This window comes from Paracoccidioides brasiliensis (assembly GCF_000150735.1).
Source record: "Paracoccidioides brasiliensis Pb18 unplaced genomic scaffold supercont2.2, whole genome shotgun sequence".
Lineage (NCBI taxonomy): Eukaryota > Fungi > Ascomycota > Eurotiomycetes > Onygenales > Ajellomycetaceae > Paracoccidioides > Paracoccidioides brasiliensis.
In genome coordinates, this window is record NW_011371359.1 from 850,096 (window position 1) to 877,069 (window position 26,974).

General features: G+C 45.0%; 12 protein-coding genes and 1 non-coding gene across 13 annotated transcripts; 7 read left to right on the top strand and 6 right to left on the bottom strand.

The window, feature by feature from the left end:
* Window positions 1–834: 834 nt before the first annotated feature.
* PADG_11266 lies at window positions 835–918 on the bottom strand. Its single transcript has one exon. It is a non-coding gene; the product is annotated as a tRNA-Asp (tRNA).
* Window positions 919–2,534: 1,616 nt separating this feature from the next.
* PADG_11267 (uncharacterized protein) lies at window positions 2,535–2,991 on the bottom strand (the record flags this gene model as incomplete). The annotated part of the gene is made up of 2 exons (XM_010759528.1): window positions 2,535–2,909; window positions 2,968–2,991. The coding sequence occupies 2 exons, from the start codon at window positions 2,989–2,991 to the stop codon at window positions 2,535–2,537; spliced, it is 399 nt and encodes a 132-aa protein (XP_010757830.1).
* Window positions 2,992–3,712: 721 nt separating this feature from the next.
* On the bottom strand, window positions 3,713–6,765 carry PADG_01463 (uncharacterized protein; the record flags this gene model as incomplete). Its single annotated transcript, XM_010758619.1, has 2 exons — window positions 3,713–5,542; window positions 5,662–6,765. 2 exons carry the CDS (start codon window positions 6,763–6,765, stop codon window positions 3,713–3,715), a joined length of 2,934 nt encoding a protein of 977 aa, XP_010756921.1.
* Window positions 6,766–9,742: 2,977 nt separating this feature from the next.
* PADG_11268 (uncharacterized protein) lies at window positions 9,743–10,085 on the top strand (the record flags this gene model as incomplete). Its single annotated transcript, XM_010759529.1, has 2 exons — window positions 9,743–9,906; window positions 9,968–10,085. The coding sequence occupies 2 exons, from the start codon at window positions 9,743–9,745 to the stop codon at window positions 10,083–10,085; spliced, it is 282 nt and encodes a 93-aa protein (XP_010757831.1).
* A 551-nt stretch (window positions 10,086–10,636) lies between these two features.
* PADG_11269 (uncharacterized protein) lies at window positions 10,637–11,382 on the top strand (the record flags this gene model as incomplete). Its single annotated transcript, XM_010759530.1, has 4 exons — window positions 10,637–10,743; window positions 10,795–10,925; window positions 10,994–11,106; window positions 11,131–11,382. 4 exons carry the CDS (start codon window positions 10,637–10,639, stop codon window positions 11,380–11,382), a joined length of 603 nt encoding a protein of 200 aa, XP_010757832.1.
* Window positions 11,383–11,424: 42 nt separating this feature from the next.
* On the bottom strand, window positions 11,425–12,132 carry PADG_11270 (uncharacterized protein; the record flags this gene model as incomplete). Its single annotated transcript, XM_010759531.1, has 2 exons — window positions 11,425–11,574; window positions 11,746–12,132. The coding sequence occupies 2 exons, from the start codon at window positions 12,130–12,132 to the stop codon at window positions 11,425–11,427; spliced, it is 537 nt and encodes a 178-aa protein (XP_010757833.1).
* A 696-nt stretch (window positions 12,133–12,828) lies between these two features.
* PADG_11271 (uncharacterized protein) lies at window positions 12,829–14,016 on the top strand (the record flags this gene model as incomplete). Its single annotated transcript, XM_010759532.1, has 3 exons — window positions 12,829–13,114; window positions 13,177–13,493; window positions 13,546–14,016. The coding sequence occupies 3 exons, from the start codon at window positions 12,829–12,831 to the stop codon at window positions 14,014–14,016; spliced, it is 1,074 nt and encodes a 357-aa protein (XP_010757834.1).
* Window positions 14,017–14,633: 617 nt separating this feature from the next.
* PADG_01465 (uncharacterized protein) lies at window positions 14,634–14,986 on the top strand (the record flags this gene model as incomplete). The annotated part of the gene is made up of 2 exons (XM_010758620.1): window positions 14,634–14,692; window positions 14,863–14,986. The coding sequence occupies 2 exons, from the start codon at window positions 14,634–14,636 to the stop codon at window positions 14,984–14,986; spliced, it is 183 nt and encodes a 60-aa protein (XP_010756922.1).
* Window positions 14,987–16,328: 1,342 nt separating this feature from the next.
* PADG_11272 (uncharacterized protein) lies at window positions 16,329–17,029 on the bottom strand (the record flags this gene model as incomplete). Its single annotated transcript, XM_010759533.1, has 2 exons — window positions 16,329–16,737; window positions 16,869–17,029. 2 exons carry the CDS (start codon window positions 17,027–17,029, stop codon window positions 16,329–16,331), a joined length of 570 nt encoding a protein of 189 aa, XP_010757835.1.
* Window positions 17,030–17,406: 377 nt separating this feature from the next.
* PADG_11273 (uncharacterized protein) lies at window positions 17,407–17,871 on the top strand (the record flags this gene model as incomplete). Its single annotated transcript, XM_010759534.1, has 2 exons — window positions 17,407–17,664; window positions 17,737–17,871. The coding sequence occupies 2 exons, from the start codon at window positions 17,407–17,409 to the stop codon at window positions 17,869–17,871; spliced, it is 393 nt and encodes a 130-aa protein (XP_010757836.1).
* Window positions 17,872–19,308: 1,437 nt separating this feature from the next.
* PADG_11274 (uncharacterized protein) lies at window positions 19,309–19,674 on the top strand (the record flags this gene model as incomplete). The annotated part of the gene is made up of 1 exon (XM_010759535.1): window positions 19,309–19,674. One exon carries the CDS (start codon window positions 19,309–19,311, stop codon window positions 19,672–19,674), a length of 366 nt encoding a protein of 121 aa, XP_010757837.1.
* Window positions 19,675–20,710: 1,036 nt separating this feature from the next.
* On the top strand, window positions 20,711–21,345 carry PADG_01467 (uncharacterized protein; the record flags this gene model as incomplete). Its single annotated transcript, XM_010758621.1, has 2 exons — window positions 20,711–20,827; window positions 21,025–21,345. The coding sequence occupies 2 exons, from the start codon at window positions 20,711–20,713 to the stop codon at window positions 21,343–21,345; spliced, it is 438 nt and encodes a 145-aa protein (XP_010756923.1).
* Window positions 21,346–26,256: 4,911 nt separating this feature from the next.
* Window positions 26,257–26,882, bottom strand: PADG_01468 (tubulin alpha chain; the record flags this gene model as incomplete). Its single annotated transcript, XM_010758622.1, has 2 exons — window positions 26,257–26,411; window positions 26,669–26,882. 2 exons carry the CDS (start codon window positions 26,880–26,882, stop codon window positions 26,257–26,259), a joined length of 369 nt encoding a protein of 122 aa, XP_010756924.1.
* Window positions 26,883–26,974: the final 92 nt, after the last annotated feature.

Here is a 26,974-nt window from a genome sequence, read left to right on the forward strand (position 1 = left end):
GGGGGGGAGGGGGGGCCGCTGTGTTGAGCCACAAAAGTGCAAAGATGATCAGGCTCAAGCTCATGACAATGAACCCAGTCAATGATGAGCAATGCTTTACCACAGCTTAGTGCATAGCCGCGCCTGTATCTACACCCCAACAGCTGATCGAGTTGCCATAGGCATGGCAATACAGATAGTAAAAACGATGTCGAATGAAGGCGCTCCGGGCCCATTCCCACAATAAGGGGCATTCACAAGTTTAGATGCGCCCAGAGAGACATAGGCTGTTTCTCAAACACCAGCGGCATCCTGCCTGTCTCTCTATTACGTAGGCCTGGAGGTTGGGATGACTCAGTGCCTTTTGCGACCACTGCGGTTCTGTTTATCAAGTCGTCTTCCGGCACACAGACCTCTGTCAGTGCATTGTGCTGCTGAAAACAACCCTGCAGTGGCATGTTGTGGAGTGAATCTGTGTGTGGCAGCACACAATCATGTCTGCACACGGTTCGGAAATTTGTATCTTGGTGATATATTTTTTATTCGCCTGTGGATTTTGCAGCTCATTCCACTTGGCCACAGGCAATTATACCAATGTCCATCGCACGGATTCTTGGTAATTTCCACAGTGGCATGCCAAGCTTTGCCCCCCCACGGCTCCGGTCCGTTGGGATTGATTGCATTTAACCTCCGTATCTGCCGACGATGGCAGAGGGTGAGCAGCAGGATTGGAAGTACGATGAGAAGGAGTATATATCAGCAGTAAGTTGCACGGTGGATTAGTTGAAGAAAACAACAATTACGTGGGAATAAACATCTCAATATATAGAGTATTGATATAAAAACAGATATATCCTCCCCGACAGGGAATCGAACCCTGGTCTCCCGCGCTTGAACATTGCTGACAAGCGGAAATCATGACCACTAGACCATCGAGGATGTTTTTGATGGAAAGTTTCCGCCGCCGCCACTTAGATAAATCAAGTCACTGATCGAAGCCCAGTGCCCTTCTCGCACCCATGTCAAATATCCAATCTAAACCAAGACACAAACTCCCCTCCCCTCACATATTCAAAGATTTCAATCACTTGGAGATACGATGATATCCCGTAGTGTTCGATATGTGTATACGCTTTCTCACTCCGGTGCAATCTCCGTCTATCGACCGCGACCGCGTTACTTCAGCATGGTGAACGTGAGCAAGACCTCAACCGTCCAGCCCAAATACGCTTCCTCAACGCCTGAGGAGCTCAGCCAATTGGCAGCAGATACCAAGTCATTGCTGGGCAGTAATTGGACTCTCGATGGAGAGAAGATGGGTGTTACAAAAACCTTCTATTTTAAAACGTACACAAAGTGCCAGGTTAGTAACGCTTGCACAACCACCCTCTATCCATGCGGACTGGATATTCTCTGAATAACTTGGGCTTCCAATTAAAAACATACAGCTTCCAATCTCTTTTTCAGCCTCAAGCAAGCATTAATTTTGTGTGTAGGATTTCTTCAATTTGGTCGCGATAAAGAGCAAATCGGAAAACCACCACTCAACAATGACAGTTGTGAGTGCTGTCAGCCCTTTTGCAAGCTCTCCGTCCAACGTCGTCTGTGTCCCTTGAACACGTCAGAGACTGACGGACTACGGTCCACCCCCGGCCTAATATCTAGAAATTCCGCTCTGTCGACATACACTGGACAACTCATAATCCACCGGGTCTATCCTCAAAAGACACGTTGATGGCAAAATACTGCGATGAACAAGCCAACATACTAGGCGCAGTGGATGTATCCCAGGTTCAAACATGTTCTTCCCCTCCTAGCCCGAAGAGCTAATGGGTTCATCAAGAAGCGAAACTAAATGAACTGGCCTTTGATGAATTTTTCGTGCTGAAACTGAATTTCGAAGTGAATATAAAAAACGATGAGACGGTTGAGTGATTAGCAGAGCAACTGCTGGAGCTGGATCTCCATTTGATGCGCTCAACTTTGGCTGGAAATGGAGTCTAAGTATTATTTTAATACCTTATCTTAGATGCTGCGCCAAATGCTAACCCGATAATCGTCCTTGATTATGTTTGAAGCTCTCTACACTATGCAGAGAAACATGTTCTGTAACGCATGTCCCCAGCAGTGACACACCCCTGCGTCCCGCGATATTCTATCATTCTATCGGGAAAACCTAGACAATATTCACTAATTGAAATGTTATATCATGAGTATTATGAGCCAATATCCCAGAGTGAAAATGGACTCTCTTCCGGCTCCCCAGTTTTCCACTATACAAAAAATAATATGATATGTTACAGAATACACAATTCGAACCTGTCCAATCATTTTTTTAATCATCGCATTCTTCTCCACTTGGCGCCCATAACCGGCGTATCTTCTTCACCTTTCCCGCTCGTTTTCTACATCGCGTTAGACCCCTCTGTCATTCGGCAAGGTAAAAGATCAAAAATAACAATGCTCTGATTTCTACCCGCGAACAATACAACAACAATGTACTGTTCATTACACAATTCAAAGGCATCTATAAAAGAACAGGAAAAGTACATATATCACCCAGACAACTTCAGAGGAGAGAAACCTCGTAAAATGACTAACCCCCTAACATCCCACCTCTCTGCGGCCCACACGCTCGCTACAAATCCCGCATTCCCCAATCTCAGGCCGCTCATCAAGAGACGCTCAAGGATATGCCTGGCGGAAATACCCACACCTCCATCTTCTCCACCCCATTCCCACTCACCATTGCCTCCGGAAAAGATGGAACTGTCACTTCTCTGGTCGGTGACTCCTCTACCGACTTCCTTGTGCGAGGAGTACAGTGCTGGACTCCTCGACCACTCCAGCACGCGCATCGCCAACGCCGTATCCGCCGCGATGGCCTGCGGTTCGAACTTTGGCGGCATCAGGTGTGCATGAGAGCGCGTCTGCGGCGGGCGTCTGCCAGCGCTTTGGGGAGGCAGGGGTGGAAATGGTGTGGTTTACGAATTCGGGCACGGAGGCGAACATGGTGAGTGCTGTGAATGACAATACAGGAATAGAAATAGAGAGATTGTAAATCGTAAAAGAAAGAAAATATGTTGAAGAACGTAGAGTAAAGGAATATGGTGTTAAATTGAAAATATGCATGGGAATTGAAGATAGAAAACCAGCCTCGAAAAATGGAAGTTTCCCGAGAGAAAACGCAACAAAGCGCATCCCATAGGGTGTGTATGAGAGAAAAAAAAAATGGAAAACTCCAACTCGTTGCAGGACCTATCTATCTCTATCGACAGACATCTATACTCGAGAGAGTTCATGTCTGAGCGTTGGCATTTTCAACTGTTAGTGCATCATCCCTTTGCTCTGATAATCATGAAAAATATGGAGAAAGAGAGTGTGTCGTCGAAGCTGCATGCAAGTAGAGTTATTCGTCATCATGCCTGGCGCTGGTTCTTCGTTCCAGAAGCGATCCATCCACGAGAAGAAGAAATGAGATAAAAATTGAAACAAGTAAAAAATGAAAAAAGCAGCAAAGTCATCAGCATTTGCATGTGCACATCGAAGAAAAAAAAATAAGTGGTAAGAATCAAGTTAAAACAAAGCGTTAGGTAGGGAATGGGATGGATACTACATAAAAAGGGCTCTTCAGTACTCCAATAAAATGATGCAGCATAAAGGAACAGAACGCAATGAACGCTAAACGCCATTGACTGGCACAGCTCAAAACAGTTCTCATATTGATTCTCAATCAATCAAATTCGTCCCCAGCATTGCCAGCATCAGATGCTGCGCTAAACGTACGCTGTCTAACATCCACCCTCCGTGTTCCCATGCTGTTAGTTCTGGGCCGTAATTGGAGGAAACCGGTGTTCTTGATTCCCGAACCAAAAGCTTCTGTCCCCTTTTCGTTCAATGAATTTTCGACTGATGAGGTGCCAGTATTTAGAGAGGCTGCAGCGTATCTACGGAATCCAGGCTGTATATTCGTGGGAATCGTAGCTGGCAGGTTTGAGCCAGGCGAATCATAATTCCTACGAAGAGGAATAGACATTTGGCCCTGAGTGGTTGAACGGGGTTGGCCGGTCTGCTGTTGCTGCAGTTGTAACTGTTGGGACGCCTGTTGTTGATCCGGGAGAGGGTGGTTGGAGGTATACTCACGTGAAAGTCGCCGGTCGCGAGGTGAATAGCGAGATATCACTGTATTGATTTCAGTCATGGCTCTGGAAATCGGACGAAGGGTTTTGTCATCAAGATCGTCTTCGTCTTGAAGTCGTCGGTTCCGAAGAATGGTGGAGGCGCGGTTGAGCCGGCTTGGTGGGGTGGAATGGGTGGGAGTTGAAAGCGGATTTGTATTTTCCTGGGTGTTTCGAATAGAAGTAGTTCCTGTATTCAGGCTAAGCAAGCTTGCACGCCGTGACTCTAAACGGCTACCGGCAGCTAATCGCGATGAGGAGGTCTGACCGCGTTGAAACTCCTCGGGTTCATGACTTGCGCTACGGCGATATGCGAGGTTTGGCGTTATCGACTCCCTATCCATCATACTATCTGTCTGGTATTGGTTAGATGCGGCATCTCGACTACCTGGTTTATTATTCGACGAGGAAGCCAGCTGTTCATCCGACAATGCTAAACAGAGCTCTGTTAATCCTCTACACAAACTATCCGCCTTTCGTCGCATCTGCCGATCCGAAATACCTGCCCCGTTAACAACAGACATCCCACTACCATGTTGCGGACCGTTTGAGCTAAGGATGGTGGCCAGAGTTAGAGCATCGGCGGCAGTTGTTTCAAGAGCACGATATACATCTGCATTCAGTGTGGGTTTGGCTTTCGCTAAAGCAGTGTGAAGTAAAGGGTGAATTTGGTCAGCCACAGCAGCAGCGTCTGGTTCTGGTGCTGGAGATGTCATTTTCCGCCCATGTTTGGGGGAAGAAGAAAGAGTTGTCGCTGTTGTCGTCGCAGTACGGGGTCTTTCACCAGAGACACTAGACATTGCAGCAGCAGAAGAAGGTGGTAGTTTTCCTGTTAGTTCCAATTTACGAATTCTCGACTTCAAATCGTCCAATTCATCCCAGACGGTAGAAGGTGCCGTAGTAGATAATGTAGATTCCGTCCCATCCAATCTTGATTTTTCTGCCTCCAGTCTCGACCGCTCAGCAGCTGCATCCACACCGGAGGAGTTCTGGGTAGTTCGCATGGTAGATAGATTTGATTGTCGATACGTCCGCAGTTGACCTTGGACTTGATCCTGAGCAATTGAACCTCGCCTTTCGGAAGTGTAATTAGAAAGGGTTTCGGGGGATGTTTCGCGGGTTGTACGAGCCAATCTACTCCCAGGAAGCCCAATAGATGACCTGGTGCCGACACCAAAATATCGAAGGCGACTGTTCTCATCCATTGGGTGCTGGGTCGAAGTAGGGGATCGAATTGAGGAAGATTCACGTCCTATTGAAGAAGGGTTGTCTTGAGACAGTAAGCGTGTAACATGATCAGAGTCGTATCGGGAAGATTGAAGAGAAGGGGGCTCCTCATTGGCTCGACTTGAACGGGAAGATAGACCAGAGAGTCCAAATTTTGACTGGTTGGAATATAAAAAGTTAGACACATGGAAATTTTTTAAGGGGAGTAGTACGTCGACAGCAGGGACTATAAAACGAGAATTCGAAAAAGAATCCATAGATGAAAATCAAAGCCTACCCTTTTCCTCTCGGTCCTCGTTGTCGCACTGCGACGGAGGGAGTTTGACTTGGCAATATTTAAGAAGACATCATCCGTTTTAGACCGACCATCCTCCGCGACACACTCCTTGCTACTTCCGTCCATGTTTCCAGAAGTTGTCATCTGATTACTGCGATCACGACTATTGCTCCCTAAGAAACTTGCGCTCAGGCGCGTCCCAGCGATTGACATCTTGCCCTTTTCCCGCGTCGGAGCTGTACTAGATCCAACAGGTCGTAGAGATGCAGACTGTTGCGGTTCAGAGGCAGCCACAGAGGGGGAGTGTGATTTCAGGACTGCATTAATGCCAGAGGCGGGGCGAGGAGGTTGGAGGTTCGATTTCGATTTCCTGGCGCCCCCAAAAGATCGTGGTCTATGGAGGTTGATTGAGGTTGGGGTGGGTTTGTGTGGGGATTTGGCTTGGCTGAGCGAACGCTGTGTGGAAAGCGCGGGCGGTGGGCCAGACGAGGCTTCGATGCCACAGGAGCTACGAGACGCAGGCAGTCTTTTCTGATGGGGAGATTTGGGCTCACGACTGGTTTGTAATTTGAGTGAATGAGAGGAGGCTGCAGAGGATGAGGCGGTTGGAGGGGTGCTGGAAACGAGGTTGGTGGTGTTGGTGGTGTTGGTGGTGTTGGTGGTGTCGGTGGTGTCGGTGGATGATAAAGTGTATAATTTGTCCAAGTCAACGGTAGTCTGGGTCCGGGGTGTCTGCACCAGAAAAGTAGGGATGCTGGTTCGGGTGGGCTGTGGAGGAGGCTTTAGAGCATTTATCTTACGCGGAGAAAAGGCAGCGAGGGTGGGATCTGAGAGATTGGCGGGGTTGATGGGATAGGAATTGCTGCTGGTGAAGACGGGCAGATTGGACGTGGATTTGGGAGTTAACAGACAACGGGTAACAGGATCTGAACAACGACGGCCGGCATGCGGCACCGCGGCGGGCTGGCTGGTTAAAGGATCAGTCTCTCTGCGAGAGAGTAGCCATCCTCTGTCATTTTTGGGGTTATTCGGCTTCGGCTCCGTCACTGTAAGAGTGGAGGTGGAATGGGAGTTGGAGTTGTTGGAAGACACAGCAAGGGGCATTGCGCGGGTCTGACGGAAGAACTTGGCTGGGATCGTGAAAGTGGTGGTCGAGGTCGTCAGAGCATGTCGTGAAGAGAACGAACATCCACACAAGATAAGACCAGACGATCGTAAATGGTCAGCAAAAAGATGGTGTAGGCAAACAGAGTAAAAAAATGTTAGTAAATAAGTAAATAGTAGATGTTAGAGAATAATACTATTTGCTCCGTATACAGGGAGTGGGGGGAATGTAAAAACTCGCAAGAGATCTACTCTTCTGTCAACAACCAGCATGAAAATGGAAAATGCCGCGATGAGACTGTCTATCTCGGAGAATTTGGGGCCAGAAACAAGGGATGTAGAATAGTTATGACCTAGTCCGACTCCAGAAATACCTGCTGAGTCTCGTTTGCACTACTCTCACTACGGGGCCATTTGCCCTCGGGCGGTTATCTACACCATCTTTGTGGCGCCCGGTTGGTCTCATTCTCAACATCGCTGATGTTTCTCTGATGTAAGGATGGTTTCAGGGGGACTCTTCAGACGTAAATTCTCCTGCAAATCGTTGAGAGTTGCAGAGTATCGTGCAACGAACTAGCTACCTATTCCCATATCCCAATTCCTCATCCGTATACTGCGTATACTGTGCGTATAGATATCTCCACCCTGCCCTGCGCTCTCCAATATCCCTAGACGTTGGCCCCTGAGAAACCCCGGTTTCCTGTCCTCAGGCCCCAGAGGGCTAAAAATACCCTAAATAACCACCTAAGCGCTAGCTGATCTGGAACGATTTGCAATAACAGCAGAACATGGAACCCCAGCCCCTCCATTTTACCTTTCTTCTAGTTCCCGGCTTGTTCGGTTTTTTTCTTGCTTAACGTCGGTGCAGGATCCCAACCATTAACTGTTCGTCTCCATCAACAAACTCCGAAGAAAGTAGCAAAAAGCATTCTTCTTCGAGGCAATGATTCCGGTCGGCGGGTCTTACAACCAGACAGATCCAGCTCGGTTGACAAGCGACCGGATTAATTCCCGCTTCTCAACAAGAATCCAGGTTGGGTTCAAGCCAAGGTGTTCGACGATTTTCGACGATTCGATGCAACCAGCAGCCCCCTCCCTTATCGATTTGGCAATGGCCCATTGGTGGCTGGGACTGCAATCCATTATCTCATCCGCATGAACAGCACGCCACTTTTGCTTTTTCTTTCTTGCTTGCTTTTTCCCTGCTTGCTTCTTTGCAACGTCAGGGAAGTACAATGTGCTAACTTGACTCCGTTGAGATGGAAGTCAACCATATATTTTGGTTGATTATACGGAGTGAATTGCATGACTGGTTCTGTGCAGGAGCATGTATTGAAAGAGAGGTGGACAACAAGGTTAAATTAATTGACACCTGTTTTGGTATGATGTTTTAGATATCCACGGAGAGAGTGTGGAGGGGTAACTAAGGTTGTGAGAGTGCAATAGATGCCAGACGGCTTTCTACAGGCCAGTTGAAAATGCAGCGCTACGGAGGGAAGAGATACATGTTGGAGAGCACTCAACGAGAGTCAACATGCTTGAAAAATCATCGCATCATCCAACCAAATCCGCCATAGGAAAACGAATCAATTTTCCCATACTTCCATTCATCACAACTTAATGTCAATTCTTTGAACTCCTGCCCCCTCTATCGCCTCCTCAGTTGTTCAAGTTGGCAACATCCATCACAACATGCATTTCAGTATAACCAAAACGCGGCCCGAGTTGAGTTTGTCACCTTTACTCCTTTGTCCCTCAGTAAGCAAGCAAACAGCTAGCAAAGCATCACAAGAATGACGAACCGCGAACCGTCACGTCATGACATTTAAGCCATTGTCAATCATTCTGATCAGAGCACTGTCAATTGATAGAACCACGTGTCTTTGCAGAATGCGTTGACGAATGGAATCTCCCGCAAGATATCATGCGCTAGAATTAAGAGAAATGCATATCATCATCATCATCATCATCAGCTCCGAGACCCACCATCTCTGACCTGTTGCGTCTATCTTCTCCCTCTCATGACAGACCTTGGAATATGGGATACTTATCAAGACTGGGGAATATTCTTCGCAAACTCTGGGGTTGTTTTCCCCTTCCAGTTCTGACCTAATGAAACGGCGCGCGGGGTTCGAACGTCCATAGAGAGCTTTATCCCCACTCTCATGTCCAACCGAAGAGAATAACAATAGGTTTTACAATAGGCCAAATGGAGTCAAAGTTATATCAACCTGACAAAGCTTGTTCCACCAACAATATCCGAATGAGAATAGTGTCCAGCTATTTCCTGCAACTATCACGCTAACATATGTCCCACTTGATGGACGTCATTTATGATACACATGGATGTCAATTCCGCCTATCTCTCCCGGAAGAGATAGAATTTATAGTGCTATAAGTAGGGCTAGTCGACATACGCTTATCGCTTTCCTCTATGACAGTTGATCGATTAATTTAGTATGCAATGAACAATTCATCGCATAATTCTTCCAGCTGAATAAATATCCAAACCAGGTAGTTTAACTAACTACTCTGTAAAAAAATTTAACCAGCGAAGTCTGGATAGGAATTGAATATTCAAGCCGCCGCTTACTCACTCCCCTTGCCAACAACGGAATGATGGATACAATGTAGAATCCCGCTCACCTTTTGCATTAATTAATTATTAACAATTATGATGTCACAAAAGGATGATAACATTGAAAAGGAATTGAAAATGTTATCATCACTTCTAACAGTGGTGAGAAGTTAAAAATATTACTTCTCTTTCTCTTCTCTTATAATTGAAACCCAATTTTGAGCGAACGTATCATCATCTAAATTTCTGTGCTTTGCATTATGATCGATTGACTTATTCAAAGACTGTCCCAGGAATTCAAACTAACTGTTAGCTATGCAGCGTTCGTCTATAAGGATAGGGGGTGCCCCCTTTTCATTTTCTGCCTTCTGTGCTTCCGGGTTAAGACCTTCCGCTCCTATGGGAACTCCTCGACTCCCTGGTCCGGACGGGAACCCAGGCGATACTGTCCAGGCATCCAATGCAAAAGTTCACTTGAGACATTTTGGAAGTGGTGTCATCTTGTCCTCAAACAAGAAACAGCTTCCGCACTCAGCAAAGATACTATTGTCAAGGTGGAAGATGTGAGTGTTTACAGTGCTCTTTTCAGATAGCTAAACAAGAACCACCACTAATCTCTTGTAGGTTGTTGCACAGGGGGTTAAGGAAAAGAGCTGGCACTTGTTGGAAGGCCAAGAAGATGATCATGTACATCGAAGATCTTGCTGAGTTGGCTTGTGTTGTTCCACAATCACTGAGATGACATTTGTTTATGGCTGGCAGCGCATTCAGTTTCTTTTCTTCTTGCAGCTTGCAGCCATCACCGCCAACCACCCCTTGACACTCCTCCACCTTCGGTATCGAGAAATTGTCTTAACCCTAATCCGAGATCCGGACGGTGGACGGTGATGCCCCCGATGTTCATCTTCTTAACACCAAAGTTTTACGAAGACATTCCTCGAGACAAGGCACTGTATGTGATCTTGATCATCGCGGCACGGCCTGCTTGACTGACAGAATTGATGGGAACGAGTTTTAAATTCCGGAAGTCATCTTTGATCCAACCCTGGTGCTCAGTCCGCATATCTGCCTGCTGTCTATGCTCTTTCACATTGGAGGTTTCAAGTTGATTTGGACAACTGGACAGGTGTTGGATTCTACAGAAAAACTCTACAGCGCCAAATTGGTGGATGGCAAGGGACAGCAGCGGTTGCTACTAAAGGATGAATTACTGGAATAAGTTTGTGGTTTGACAGACGGAACCAACACCCCACCGGATTTAAATTTTGCTTGGAGCAGAGGACGACTGCATCCATGGTAAGGTCCCGGATGCGAGCCGGGGAGATCACAGGCTTTGAGCAGGTCGCCCACCCCTATAATCTTCGATATGCTGGAGATAAGGCTTTCAACAACAGTGGAGAGTATTGCCAATCCCTTTGCATCCCTGTTGCGTCAGGCTAACCCATGAACAGAAGAGGTTACGGACGAATCTCCAGAACGTCATGCTCCAGCACTAAGATATTCACTCCTTTGTCAAACATTATCAGGCAGATGTTGACGTTGATGCGCATGGCATTGTCCGGAAAACAGGCTCACAAACACAGTTAGTGCAATTTGCCTGCTCAATGGGTGCATCAATTGACCCCAACCGACTGTATAAACTCTTTTCAGAAGAATCACGGTCCCTCAACTATCGCCCAGTTGTCTCTGACAGGCAGGATACAGTCAAGAAGCACAAGCGAGAGTTGGAATATCGTGAAGCTGAGTCAGAACGTGTCAACAAGGTATGAAAGACCGCATTTCGGCAGCTTGATCACGAAACACTCGCTGAGCCCAACCCTAAGGTGCTGGAGAAACTGGAACTTTTCCGCCATCGGACAGCAGAAACAAAGGCAGAGTACAACAGGGCTATCCGTGAGCTGCGTAACGAGAAGCAACGGCACCGGAACCGACGGATCCATGAGAATTTTGAGCGTTACAAGAACGAGCAGCCTGTAATTTACCTAGAACGACAGTTGGCAGGGAAGCTGGTGGAAAACAAAAGTCATGAACACTTTTGAGCTTAACACCTGATGTCTGTGTTGGACCCTTTCATCACGAGACTAATATCCCACCATGCGGGATGCTCTTTCAAATGGACCTCCTAAACCTGGAATTGGATCGATGTCATAGGTGCCGTCTTCATGCTTTACAATCATCCCAATTTTGGGAAATCTTTTAGAAGCCATTTCCACCTGTCTATCTGTTAGCTCCTGGAATTTTAGCAAGGAGCAGTCAAACTACCAGGATGCCCGCAATGGCACGAAAAAAACTTCGCCTTTTGGTTAGGAGGAATCTCCCCCTTGCGAACATGTCAGTTATCAAATGCATCCATTGCTGTGTTTCCTGGAATAAATTCCATAATCATGAAGGCAGCACCAAACAATATTCGCATGGCTCGGCTCATATCCAAACACTTGAGGCACAGGGATACAAGTTCGTTCGCGAATTAATGCAAGAGTGTGCACTTCATGAAGTAGACGTTTGATTGATTCGGAATTGCATTCATGCAATTGTATGCTTACAATCCACCTCGTGTTGTCATTAAATTCAAGAATCCGAACTAGGTGGAGGCCACCCATGTTATATTCAGATAGGGGGTTGCAGGTAATAGAACATGTTGGATCCTCGCTTTGCATGCGCTTCAGCTTAACCGCACCCCGCTTGAGAGCATCCCAGCTGACTGGAGGAAGGCTGGGTTCTTTGGAGATGCCGGTCTTCCAATTCAAGACAACCGTCGCGATGGCTGGGTAGTTGTGCAGGACAGCCATCAGAGTTTCACAAGAGTTAGTCCAGGGTAAGTTGTCATGCATGTATCCCACAGGATGATCATGCAAGGAAGCTGAATCAGGAAGTACCCAACCTTTTTAAGGTGACAAATGAACTACGTACAGATAAAACTCTAAACACGTGACTTCCACACTTTGTGCCCTGCTTGGATAAGGTTCGTTAACTTGCTTTGGTTACGATTTAGTGAAGCTCTGGGGCGAATCCACACGCCTAGTCCTACAATCAACATATCAAATGTGAGATTCTTGACATCTGCACGTATTCATATCAGGGACCTTGTCCCGATGCTTGGTGACTTGCATTTCACACTCTGTAAAAAGATCAGGTGTTACTGTTTGGAGTCATCGTCCGGACAAACCCAACCACAGATAGAGCATTTTTCACCTCGCTTGATATTCACGCCTTTGTATTCAAATGTTCCACCAGTTGGCATAAAACCTAGAGGCCATGTCGACAAGCATAAAGGAGTCTATGTTGCAAGGGGCCTAATCTTTAAATTAGTTATATTTCCACAGCAAAAAAGGCAATATTTCATTCAGATGCGCAACCATCAACAATGGTTTTACATCGACACAAGTAATCGTTAGAAGGGTTCCTGGATTTTTCAGAGCAATTCTCCTTAACATTACAACAAAATAAGGCAGCAAGCGACATTCTCAAGATGCTGATTGAGGATTATGGCCCAGAACAAATGGGGCGGAGGGGTTACATGCCCGCGATGCTTAATCAACGCAACATTCGAGCATGTGCATATGCAATCAAAAGATGCCTTCCTGAACTTCTTCCTTGTGCATCTCCATGAGCATCTGGATTTGGTAGATGGAAATACTGTTGAGCCTGATATTTCTCTTGTGCTAGCCTATCTCGATGGGTTCTCCTCTTTTGACGCAGACAAGAAAAGCAAAATCCGGAGCGCTGTCGAGCTTTTCGCTGACTACATGGTTGACAATTTCTTTTCTCCACGTAAGTTGGTTATAGTACATATAATCCATGGCTGATAGATCTGGTTAACTCAAATTATTCAGTCAGGGCTTCATCGGTGAAGACATCCCAACCGACACCCCTTTCACTCTCCTCGCTGCAGGCGTCCACGCCAAAGAGTTTAACGCAACGCGTGTCCATCCTCCGACAGAGTTGTCTTATCCGCGATCATCATCGTTGTGTCGTGTCCCATCGGTTTGATAGGAAAGAAGCCCAGCGACGAATAAAGCAGGATGGGATTGAAAGTGAAGACGACGATAGAGCTCTCCTCCGAAATGAACCTGGTGAATTCGAGTATCTAGAAGTTGCTCACATACTTCCTCAATCATTGGCCTCAATGGACTCAGGAAATACGGAATTGGTATGGACATCCTATTATGAGCACACTCGGCCCTGTTGACATAGACCCTTAGAGTGACTCGAAAAAGAATGTGCTTCAAATCCTGGCTATGTTAGAACCCGGAATCGCCCGCCTTTTTGATGGACAAGATGTTGACAGTCCTAAAAATGCCCTCACATTAACCCATCACTATCATCGACTGCTCGGTGAATTTCAAATATATTTCGAGCCTATAGAAGGGGCAAACAACCGGTACACGATCAGGTCGACAGAAAGGAATCCTATTCTTTGTGAACGATTACTTCCCATTACTCGTATGCTCAGCCTTAGCCCCAGTTGTTCTATTGACCCACATTCCTCTCGACTACTTAAAGTTCACCGTGCAATTGCTCTCATTCTCAAACTCAGCGGTGCAGGCGAGTACATAGAGAATATCCTTCGATATATGGAAGAAGTCGAGGTCAAAGAAGATGGGTCGACAAATTTAGGTCGTCTAATGAGCCTACGATTGAGTGGTTGGTTAAAAACATTGACTGTCTTCTAAATGCTTGGTCAAGGCGATCTTGCTGGCGAATAAGATGTGTGTAACTACGTTAATTTCTTGACCGCGGCTCCCAAAATTGCCTTCCATTCCAAAGACAGAACTGTTTTCAAAAGCTAGCGCCAAGATACCACTTCAGATAACTAATCCGTAGCTATGATGAAGCGGGCTAACTCCGCCGCTAAAGTTTCACTCTTTATTAAGATAGGTTTAATATTTTCTAGAAGCTATTATAGAGCTTTGATTGTCATTTACAACTCAGAATATCAGTATAAAATTTAGAGTTAACTTTAATAAAGTATAAAATTATTAGCTTGAAGGTAAACAAAAAAAATATCATAAAAAATTAATATATAATAGTTAAAAGTATTCAACTTTAATTTTAAAGAATTGAATACTATAAAATATTTACAATATTGACAACGACAAGGTCAATTTAAGATCCTTCAGGTTTTGACCAGTTTATATAGAAAACTTCCTTCAAATTCCAGCAACACATGACATTGTTACAGTATTTTTGCCACCCATCCCAAAAAAAAAATAAAAATAAAAAATAAAAAAACTAAGCGCTGCTCATCTTGACGCTAAAATGGTGGTAAAAACAAGGTTTGTGGGGAAAGATGTGGGTCCTTTTCAACGGGTTTGGTAAATTCCCACTGCAAGATCCACAACGTAGGAAGTTCGTGCAAGGTTCCCCAGAGGTCTCCCTCGGCTGGGCGAACAGTCTAACATAGCGGCGCTGGGGTATCTTGTATGGTACTATTCGCCCTATGTCCGTCTCTCTTCCTTTTCATTTCTTATGTCTTTTTTTTTTTTTTTTTTTTTTTTTTTTTTTTTTTTCTTTTTCAGTGGGGAGGGGAAAGGATTCACCTATACTGTTGCCCAATTTCATCCCCGGGATGCTGTTGCGCAATTATCATATGAATATGAGGATGACCCAGTGACCCCTTTCGAAACGGCACCGACTAATTGACAACCGATACACCTCCCATTTGCGGGTGTGTGTGGGTGCGGGACGCATGGGAATCAGCAAGAAATGATGCTTGTGACGGGGAAGCGGCCATATTGTGCATGGAGTGATATATGTGCTAAGGAACGATAATGGGTCCACCGCCCGACTTGACGGGGTTAGAGATGGGTGGTTGGAATGGTGCGGATGACCATGGGGAATAAGGGATCGTGGCCTGGCTTGCTGTGTTGGAACTTGGGCCTATGTGATGTTGTTGGTCTTGGGCTGGGGAAGGCAATACATGGAGATAGTCTATGGGGCTGTTTGGTCAGGGGCTTTGCAACTAGGTCTATATTATTTTTATAAAAGTATTTTTCTCGCACACCCAGGTGTCCGAGGATCAGCAGAGGCGTGCCGGTCAAAGCGAAGTGGCGGCTGATGAAATCGAATTGGAAGTCCCCATTGATGCGCATTCTCTTTGCATACCGTTAGGTGGTGGTGCTCGGATGAAGTATTCAGTGGGGTGGGGGGTATTAACGTACGAGATGAAGACATACGACCCACAGACGGCTGTCCCCTCTCAATCAGTGGTTACCCGAAGTTACTTGAGATGAAGGATATTTGTGCCCGGGACAACGTTTTGAAATATGGAGAATATCGATGGGATCGAATGATAGAACTTACTCAAGTATTGATAAATTCTCCCTTCAGGTTTCCGGGAACGTCTACCACCAGTAGAAAATCATCTTTGTAAAAACGCTGGTAGAGGCCCCACCACCATGTTGTAGACTGTACCTGATCACACACATCATGAAAGAGACAGGTGCCAGTCCCCGGGATTAGAAACTGGGGATATTTCTTCTCAATCACTTTCATGCGCTTTGAAAGCTTTCCATACTCCTGTCAATATCTCCAAGTTTGTCCATGTGACGCAAAGAAAAAGATGGATTACACCACAGGTGATAATTTCATCTTTCTGAGGGATTTTAGAATTTATTCCAGCAGAACATCTTTCCATCATTCCACCTCTCCAGTGAGTCCTGGGGTGATGGGGAGAGGCGTGCAAAATACAATGAGAGCCCTCACATGCTCAAGCCAATCCATTATGTCCAGTTCTTGCAGGTCGGTCGCTATATATCACTACCAGCTCTCTGACCAAGAATTCAGCGTCCAGATAATATCCCTGTCTGCCCCAAGTTGATAGACCCCTGATTCAACTTTGACAAAAACAGCTTGATGGTGGTATGCTTGGAGTCATCAACGTCACCCTTCAGCCACATCAAAATGCTCTGTCGATAAATGATCCTCGTGTATAGCTGCAAAAACTGATAGGCAAAAATCAAGAATCCATTCTTAGTAGATCAGATCACAGCATGCAGTGCCGGATGCCGCTAGCAGAGAGTTGACAGAGTTGACTCAGCTGGCAATTGAGACGTTGTGTTGTGTGAAATAGGTTGCCATTGCTCTGTAGCAATATCCTTGGACCTGTGGGGATTTCTCTAACAATATTCGCAATGGGACTGGGGAAACTTCCGACTAGGTTGCCGCCAATATTGTTCAGGGAAAACCATTGTTCTTTGCTCTGCCAGTAGGTGCTGTCCCGATGAACCTCATTGCCGGGGGACGTGTTCTCGGGCAAACTGCAACGAGGGCCCCTGTTTCGCCTCTGGCCCTTTGAAACTCTATCCGTACATGTTTGAATATGGGCGAGGACATGCCCCCGATTGCCTAACGAACCTTCAGCTTTCGGTCCTGATTTCAGTCGGGTAGCAGGTCTGGGCGGTCAATGTGACCTCCCATGGCAAAACTGTCTGTGCCTATAAAGGCCTCAGGAATAATTAGTTAGTTCGTTAGTTTGTCAGGAAAAGAAGATAGCCAACTAACTAGTTACGAATTATTAGTATACCTCATCAGTAGGTGTGTCCCATGTGACCATGCCCTAAGCCCTTTCAGCGAAACCAGCCATTTCCCACCCCATATAAAAGCTCTACTTGCACCCTCTCGCGCGTTCTTTGCTACCGATCCTGTGTCACGACCGCTAAATAGTCCTTTTACTGCGGCATCCATTAGCACATGACAAAGCTCTTCCTTTATCTTGATCAATATTCAAACCTCGCAATGGAGTTTACTGATGTCATTGTAACTGAGATCATCTTTCACGAGCAGCTACTGAAACGGGACTTATTGCATGATATGCTTGGTGGTTATCCGAGGCAAGGCCTGTGTCATGAAAGTGATGGGTTAGACTCCTCTCTGTTTTGACTCTCCTGCAGATGTATTCCCTGATGCTTTCGACAGCACCATGGTCAAGGCCCTGAACAGCCATGGGACTCACTTGTAACGATTGGGGGTATTAATCTGACACAGTGCCTACCACATCTTAAAGTGTTTGTCAATGATGAATATCCACCCACACAGCTATTCTCTTAGAGTACATTCCTAACATGAAAGAGCTGAATTGGGCCAGTTACAATGAAAGGAAGATGCAAAATTTTGTTAATGGGTTGAACACAATCCATGACACACTAGTATATGACAATGATGTTCATCCCAGGAATACGATGACTGTGGAAGGGGATCCAGAAAGGGCAATTTGGAGAGATTTTGAAAGAGCACAGACATTTAATGGAGAGCTTACAGAGAGACAGAAGGAATGGATTGTGTTTGAGAAGAACCTTATGGCTGAGATGGCTGAATTTATGGTCTGTGTACTCTACTCCTACACAGTTATACTCTCCTTTTTAATTAATCTTATTGAATCTCTGCAACTTCAGAAACACGAATTTCTCAAGGGGGACTTCGATAAAACATATCAGTGCTATGAGAAACCTAAGGAAGGTAGACCTAACCGCGGGGGTTTGGTTCATCTGATCGCACTAGACGGAGACCCACTACAGTTAAGAAGATGACGGGATACCTCTACTTGGTCTAGGGGTGTCAGAGCTCAGAAGTTGAGGCAGCTGCTGATGAAAATACAATAGTTGCTCGAATCTCTGACCCAGGTATCTGCCACTCATCGAATAGAAACTGTCGCCATTTAGCCCTGCCATCTCACTGGCAATCAGCCAACAGTTATAGCTGCAGCGTTTCAGACAATTTTACAAAGGTAATGCCTTAGTCGCCACTACTCAACCATTTCCATGAAGGCATTGTTCCAGGTTCATTCATGCATAACACGCCGCCCTCTTTGTTGCGCATTAGTTAACTATTATATTAAATGCGCCCAGTGATTATCGGCCAATCCTATATACATCATATGGCTTCGGTTCATATGCATTTCAGGACTTCCAATCCCCTCTTCCCCCTCCCTCAACAACAACTGATACTCACCTATGCTAGCCGTCAGGCTTAGAAGTTATTCAATCACAGGAATATCATTGGTTAATACTGCTCAATCATTCATTGCTGTGAGGCATCCTTTCAAGTTCATTCATATGTCATGAATGAGCAGATTATTTATATATTGAACATGATCAACGCGTATACACGTGTTCTGAAACTTCATCTACAGAGATACCACTCGACAAGACATATATGATTCATTGTTTATTGCTGCAAAGTTTGTCTGAAAGAAGTTCAATTCTCAAATACTTAGCAGCAATCTTCTTTCATCATCTCACTGTCCACAGTTATATCCCAAACCCCACTCTGTTTATTCAAGCACCTTTGTCTCTGGGCATACAGAAGCAAACAGAAGGAAGGACCCAACTTGGAGTTGTATATAAAATCATCTCAATCCCCAGCTTTCACTCGCTCCATCCACTATCCTGATTCGCAAGAAAATTTCTCTTAAATTCTATCTCTACGAGTCCATCGATACATGTCCCCATTATACACCTTAACCCCTGCTAAAGGTGAAATTCAAAATCTGCGCTTGTTATTTATACACAACTTCCTTCATTGAATATATTTGTCTTCAGAATGGCAAACCTGAGTTCTTTGATGAGGTACCTGCAGAACGCCCCGCCTGTCATACCGACTATCCCTCCTCAAAGTCTGGACTTAACACCTTAAACACTACACACCGAGCCAGCGATATTCAATACGTTGGGTTATGGATCAACTGTAACCTCGCTACTATCTATCAGAGGTGCCAAGCCCATCTGGTGGCAACTGTGCTTCCACCAGACCATTTCCCGGTGTCTCCGCTGACACCAATAAACTTATAAATCCCTTTCGGTACCGCATCTCGGCTGTGTTAGCAACATGAATTCGCCGTACTCTTCGGGCAGGTTCCAACCAACTGCAAGGGGCCAACCAGCTAAATGGATTTACCCCCCCCTTTCATTGGATAGCGGTGGAGCAGCTTTGACTCCAGGCGGGTTCAAACCTGATCTAGCATTACTATGATTGCTGGATCTTCCGGCAGCGGACCCTACAGAGCCCCTGGAGATGTGAAGCCAAGCTGGAAGTGGAGCACGGCGATGGCAATGGGTTCCGCCCAAGATCAAACCAAGTTTCGTCAAGTCCTCAGCCAGGTGAACCATTATATGAAGCAACACGGATCCTGGTATGACTTTGTTCTTACAGACAATGAACTGGTCACTATCCGAAGACTAGATGGCAACGGCCGTTTAGAGCTTTTGATGCCAATTTTCTGGGAGAATCGTGGGACAGCAGCCCAGCCGTGTCTCACAGTTATGCTAGCCCTGTGGTATCTTGGAATGCTTGCTGCACAAAATCTGGGTCAAGATCAGTGTTGTCTACTATGAAATTTCAAGGAAGAATACTGTGCTGGACCTCTGGGGGTTGCATAATCGCGGAAATGGCGTGGAGCTCTGTTGTGGTCTCGCGGGGCACAAGAGATGGTAATGGGCTGATATGGACTGATCTGTTTGTCAACTGTCATCAAGGGAGGGATAATTCGGCTGCTCAATTGAGTATTTTTATTTTTATTTGATTGATGGGTTCTGTAAGTCACTATGCTAGCTTATACTATGTTTCAAGGGTTGCTTAAGATTGCGGATAAGTGTATATGATCCCAAGAGATGAATGTTATTAAGCTTTCCCGTCTTTGACTAGTTAACTAGTTAGTTAACTAACTAGTTACTACATAATTAGCCCTAGAGTAGATAATGACAAGGTGGTGCAATGCGCTGTGCTCATTCTGATTCATGTTAGAGGCTTACATACACAAATACAGACCACACAGTCAGGTAACGGCCATGGCAAGGGTAGCTCTTACGAAGCAACAAGACAAGGCAAGAACAGCGGCAACAAATATCAAACTTGTACAGATTTCCACCATTTGATGGTGCGAGCGGATGCTGATACCGTGACTGGTTCCAGCTCCCGACCATTAGAAACCAAAAGAGAAATCCAAAAATAAACAAATAAAATAAAATAATTGAGCATATATACAAGGCATAAGTCGGGGTTATGATCGCAAAGGGTGGGGAGGGAGGGATGTATAGAGGCTGAGCAGGGGAGTCCGAGCGAACTGCACAATGTTTTTCTCGAAGTTGATGCCCCCGCCCATTCTGATCAAACGTATTGACTGATCCCATCTCAGTTCTCACAGGTCTTCAGACACACGGCTGCGATCCCGGGAAAGTTGTTGAAGAGTTTTATCTGACATTTGCCCCGACCACTGACTGCGTTGAACCTAGATCCGGTTGTGATACACTTGGCCAAGATGAGCTCATAGTGTTGAGACAATGACTTGATGATGGGCATCATCAGCCAAGAGAACATGCTCGAATTAGTTGAAGTGCGGGTTGATTTGTTCGCTCAGATGCCTCAGCGCAAATGGCCAGACACCGTCTGAGGAAGGACATGAAGCTTCTCTTGACACTGGGCATGTCTGTGGTGCTGTCGTCAGTCGACGAGTGGATACAAGAGGGTTGCTGGCCTCCTGAGCTTCTGGTCACGGGGATCATCACATTTTGCTAGCCCTTATTTTTCCCTCCTCGCCAGTTCATTTCCGGGTTGTGTCGTTGTAGCCATGGATATCCTAGTTCCACATCATAGTTTCCAATTTGTGTAATGTCAAACATAACTCTTTTTCTTCGTGGTTTCTGATTTTCATTGTCAACGGGTAGTTATGTTTCACCGTTGACCAGGCTCGTCTCATCGAGTCCCTGCAGGAGATAATCACCTCTTTTTCACTTTGTCCAGATACTTGCTCTCTCCTGGAAAATTGGCTGGCACTGGAATACCAGGCACTGAAAAATCGGCTTGCACTATCTCTCCGCTGGTATTCAAAGACAGCTGCAAGCTCAAAAGTAGTTCTCGTCTCAGGGCCAGGAGCAGAATATAGCCACGGGTGCGTTCCTCAAAACCGTAGCCTCATGGTGCGTAGTATACCCACTTTCTCTCATCCGCTGTCTGCCACCATGTCAAATGATATGCGTGGAATAACGCAACTGTGTGCAAAAGGTTGACTGGTGGAGCATTATCACCACTCCTCTGCAAGATTTACCCCGGACAGCTTTTCTAAAACTACCTGTCACACTAGTTGCCATTAGTGCTGTAAGTAACTAATCAGTGGGTCTCCAGCAGCTGTTTCATGTCCTCTGTTGGATTTAAAAACTTTTATTTCTGTCTGAAGAGAGCTCAAGAGCTGCCATTGTGCATCAGTGAAAATTTTCATTGATTTGAAGAGCCGCTGCTCTTTGCATTCAACTTTATCCAACAAGTATGCGTAAAGAGCAATCAAGATGGAAAGGAATACACACCTCACCATCTCTCAGTAGAAACCACAAGGACTGCCAAAAGAAAAAATAATAGATTAAGGAATTTAGGTATTCTAATGCACCATTCACCCAATGTTTTGCATTTAACATGAGTGAGCACAATTTTATAAGTGGTGGTCAAATCAATAAATTTCTGCACTGATCTGCTATTTCCAGTAATTTCACAATTAATTCTAGCGGTTTCCCCTTGTATAACTAGTTATTAATCGCGCGTTTGATTTTGACCAATCATGGTTTAGGAGCTCGGCGCAAACTGCGACTAACTCATATACAATTAATGACATCATTATTCCTCTCGACAAGTGAGAGCGCCAGAAACCATCATCCTATGGATTGATTATTACTCGATATCATATCGTGAACCCCTCTTAAAAGACTCCTTTCTTTCCAGAATATTGGTAAAAAAAAAGTCCAGGCCGTCTATCAACGCTAGAGTTTAAGGAAATGATACCTATTCCAACAACTAGTGATGATAGTTATTGCAACTATAAAAGAAACCGAAGTTAGCGAACCCGGAGTGAGGTCGCATTCTCTCAACCCTAGACACGATTGAGTTATAATTCCCCATCCGCCTTTTCCGCGGAGACGTATAGGTGGAATCCTGTTAGAGCTCGGTACTATTTATTACCAAAGTCCGAAGCGGCTCCGCAGACGGCGGCGGGGTTTGCTCACGGTTTTTATTTTATTTTATTTTATATTTTTTATTTTTTTTGGGTGATGCCGCAATAAGCCATAACTATCTCCTCAGGCAGGAGGCAATTTCCTTAGGACGGAGTCATTGCACCCTTAAAAAAACTCTGCTGGAGCCATGTTATTGAATAGGTATTTAGGCATCACTCTATGTTTAGGTGAAAATTGTTACACAGTGGCAATCCAACTGAAGCGCAGTGTCTATCTAACCGGAGTAACTAACTAATAGAGTAGTCTCAATTGAACGGTAGGAAAATACTCAAAAGGCTCTTCTTGCAGGCCTGCTCCATCAACCAACACAGATTTAATCGGCCACGTATCACATGCTTCGTAATGATTGTTAATTTCCTCAATACCGCAGAATTCTTTTTTCTGTAAACTTTCATTTTGATTTTGGGTTTCCTGGCAACGCTGACTAGTATATTCCTACCTACCCAATACTGTTTCCCCTATGCTCCATGACAGAAAATTCAAATTCCCAAGTCATGATGTCAGGCTACGGAGAGAAATTGAATGGGAATGGAAGCGGGCATTTATAGCCATGTAAATAGGCAATATCTGTGACCTTTCCATCATTACCCCATCAACTGCGAGCTCATTGCTTTGAACAAAAGTCAGTGAGAGCGAGGACTAGTCCTGTTATTCATCCAAGGCTCCTGTACAGTTCTTCCTCCCATACTCTGTACGATTTGGAGTAAACACTAACAACAGTTTACTAGCGAGCTATAGAAAAGGTTAGCTAATATTAAATTCTAGAAAAAGAGAAAAAAGGAAAAGGTCTAGAAGGAGGAAAAGTGACCCTGCTCTTATTTCTCTCTCCCTTGAAAGTCAGACCCGACTCTTACTCACATATATGCCTCTCTTCTGCTCAGCAGGTCGTTGGTATCATTGCAACGCAAAATAAGACTCCCAGGAGCGGAGGGATACACGTAAGGCCTAAGATGCGTTCCTCCCCCTCCCCCCCCCCCGCTTCCCTTGTTATTCTTTCTGATTTCTGTCCCCCCACCACGGTAGCATGGTGAAGTTCCGAGCAGCTCATTTTATTTTTAAAAAACCAAACCCACTATGGGAGGAAAACCACGCGCCCTAGTAATAAAATTGGTTGATTGTGATTTTATTTTGGCTTTCAAGAAGTGGAAATCGACAAATTAATATCCACATGGAAAGGCCGGAAGTGGGAGAAGTGGGAGGAATGGGAAAATAAAAAGCAAAACGGTCAAATGGATGGATACTGATTGATTGCTTTTGTTTCAAATGGAGGGCCAAATATTAGTATAGTTGTTGCTCGAGTCGTCGAGTCTTCAGGGAAGATAGTGAAGTTTTCAAAACAAACGCTTGAAACAAAAATGCACAAAAATAGTTCTTTTTATTTCAGATATCATCAACAAACATACCGTCTTTTGACGCTTCAACTGGATAACTCTACTCCTAAAATATCATTGAACTGTAGTCTTCTGAAGAGTGACATCACTCTCGCCCTAACCCATATATAATTTTTGTATCCTAGCTAAAATCCTCACACCCACGAGACAACCGGAGTGTTTCATATATCAAACAGACTAAAATTACCACTCAGGTGATCTGGCTCCTCCCCGCTATCTCACGTCCCCGCCTTCTCATTTTCAACTTTGCCCGATGCGGGAAATGGCACAATTAGTTACCACATACAGCCTGTGATGGGTCGGCAGGTGCGTTTCTATTCTTGGACTTGGTATTTCGCTGTTCCACTGTAATATTGTGTTGTAATGTTCATGGAAAGGATTTTTGCTTTCCCCCCTTTCCCCTCCCCCTTCCCCCTCTTCTTTGGTTTTCGACTGGCGATGAGGAAGCATTCATGATTGGCTTTATGGCGTGGGAGAAACGTTGTTGATTCGAGCTGATGTTGCGTTGTTTGCTGAAGTGAAAATTTTCTTCTACCAAGGGAAATGTTAAGCTAGATTACCCGTTGACACTCATGAGTCCCCTGTGAGCAGAAGAAATGGTTCCATCTTCCCGGACGCATTGAAAGTCTTAACATGGAACAACAACCTCTCTCTTCTTCCTGGTTTCCAGCTGGATTCCCAGCCGTACCAAAATCACAATTCTTAGAAATATATATATAGAAAAGAAGAAGAAGAAGAAGAAGAAGAAGAAGAAAAAGAAAGGGTATCATCCATGAATTGGGCTCAGACCGTCTTATTTTCTTTCCAGACCTTCTCATGCTTCTCTACCCCGTAGTCCTTAACCTTTCTACCTCACATAGCCCATGCATGATGCGGCGGATCAAGAGGAATTCTATCATGGTCTAGAGATGTAGCGACAGACAATCAACTGGAAGAAACTTCATGTCGAGTTACCGTTGTCGAGATCCGCCTATCTCCTTCTCATGATTCTTCCTTGGAAGAGATCTCCTTGGTTGGGCCCAAACTTAAACTGGGTAAAAAAGATTTAACAAGATCTTAAGTCATACGGAGTAATCCCTGCTCGATTAATATGTTAAGACGCCTGGATAATGGAACCCAATCGCCTATGATGTTCTAAATATTTTTTCCTCTCTGGTTATGCTATGATATATGAGATGCATAGTTGAAACTACTCCGTTCTTTCCAGGGTTCTAAAGTTGGAAAATTTTCTCCACGAACATGGCATGGTGTGTATGACATGCCATAGCCATGCGGACGATGTAAGAGATGTGTAGCAGTGTGAAACATTCAGACACTATTTATGTCAATAAACATCTATCAAATGGAAACATAGGAGGGCGGAATCCGTTTGGTATATAATGAGCATTGCTTTCGATGTGTTGAAACGTGGAATAATAACGTCAACTCGACTTCCCACTAAAAAGAAATCGTTTATAGAATACATGAAGTTCAAGGCTAATAATTATTATTAGGCAATTTTGTTTTCTTGAATGCTGGAAGTATAAACACCTGCATTGTATATATCTTCAACCCCTAGAATGCATCTTCTGTAGATCTAGTCTGAGAGATTGCGATGGGAAGCAGCAGTTTCGAAGCGAAAAAACATCGAGGAATAGTTTGTTCAACTCATTGACGTTGTTGTCCCGTCGAGTTGATAGGCAATCAGTTAATAGATTGTTGCTAGTTGGTTATTCCCCACTGCGGCACCGTTATTGAGTCTGCATTGACCATTGACCCCCTCCAAAGTTAACGTCCTCTTCCAGACAGTTCCAAACAAAATAGCTATGGTGATAATCATGCTCCCTTTGGCAACGCAGATCTCCGATGCTGCAAAGGAAAAGGGAAAGGAAGGAAGAAGACGCGCGTCTACGCTTCCCTCTTGAAACATGAAACCGTATTAATTTGCTGGACCAACGTGTCTCCTGGTAATGAAACGGCGGCGAACAATCTGAATGATGAACAGTTTTATCAATCATATCATCGATGGATTTCTCCTCTGTGGCTGAAATTAAAGACCAATTAAATAACCCATGGATGGGATAACGAGTAGTTCTGGCAGGATTCGCCACAAACTCCACGACTCAATCCCGCAGACAAGGTTTTATGTTTGCGCCAATCTGCGTTTGGGAGCTGTTGCATTCAAATCGTTTTCTCTCCTTTTTGCTTTTCTTTTCTCTGTGCGTTTGAGATTTCAGATGTTGACTCCGACTGCCCTTGTCATTATTTTTTTCTGCGGAAGAATACCATCTCATACTTGATAATATGCTTCCTTCGCAGAAGAAGGCAAGGGGGGTTTAACCCACAGGAAAGATTTTCTGAATCCATACGCTTTCTTGATGATGATGAATTATTCTTTCCTGAATGTGAAAAAAAAAAAAAAAAAAAAAAAAAGTGATTGAGTTCGTCGTCTTGAGAGGCGACAGACAGACCAGGGCAGGGTTTAATTAATGCAACCATCCAAGACTCCATGCTGCTTGGGGCTCTCATGGCTTTCATGCCATCTCTGTCATCCCTGACAGATTGGGGTGGGGGGCCAAGGCTGGGCGGCTAAATATAGAGTCAGCCTGTAAACAGTAAACTGTAACCGCATGCGGTGACATGCACCCTGTTTTCGATGAGGTGGAGGGCGGTGATTGGCTGGAGGGTCGCAGGGAGTGGGGACTGGTACATACATACATACATACATACATACATACATACATACATACAAAAGGGTACCCAGGATACCAATAGAATTAAGTATCATGAGGTTTGAAGAAGGATTATTTCAGAATCAGAGGAAACTAGGTAACTAACTCCTGAAAAAGGTACTTTGTAAGTTGTAGCTTCTCCGTACAAATACCTCAATTACGTCTAAGTTCGAGCAAATCTGGACGCAAGATGCTCAAAATAACAACAACTCGCTAGTGTAATCTTACAAGCGAGGATCTTCCGTCTCCTTGCAATGGTCACTTCCATAACAGAGTTGGATTCGTGGGATGCTTTAGCCGCGGAGACAACTGGGGCGTAGGCAACCAGGGGGAAGTGTATGCGGGGATAGGGCACCAAATTGGTCTGGAACTCATTCAGGTCGACGTTGAGGGAGCCGTCAAATCGGAGTGAAGCCGTAATGGAAGAAACAACTACATCCATTTTCACAAGAAATTAGTTATGGAGGTTTGGCGGAGGAAAGGCGCGAAAATACTGTTTGGGGAAGTTACCTTGAGCTATCAGCCGGTTTAGAT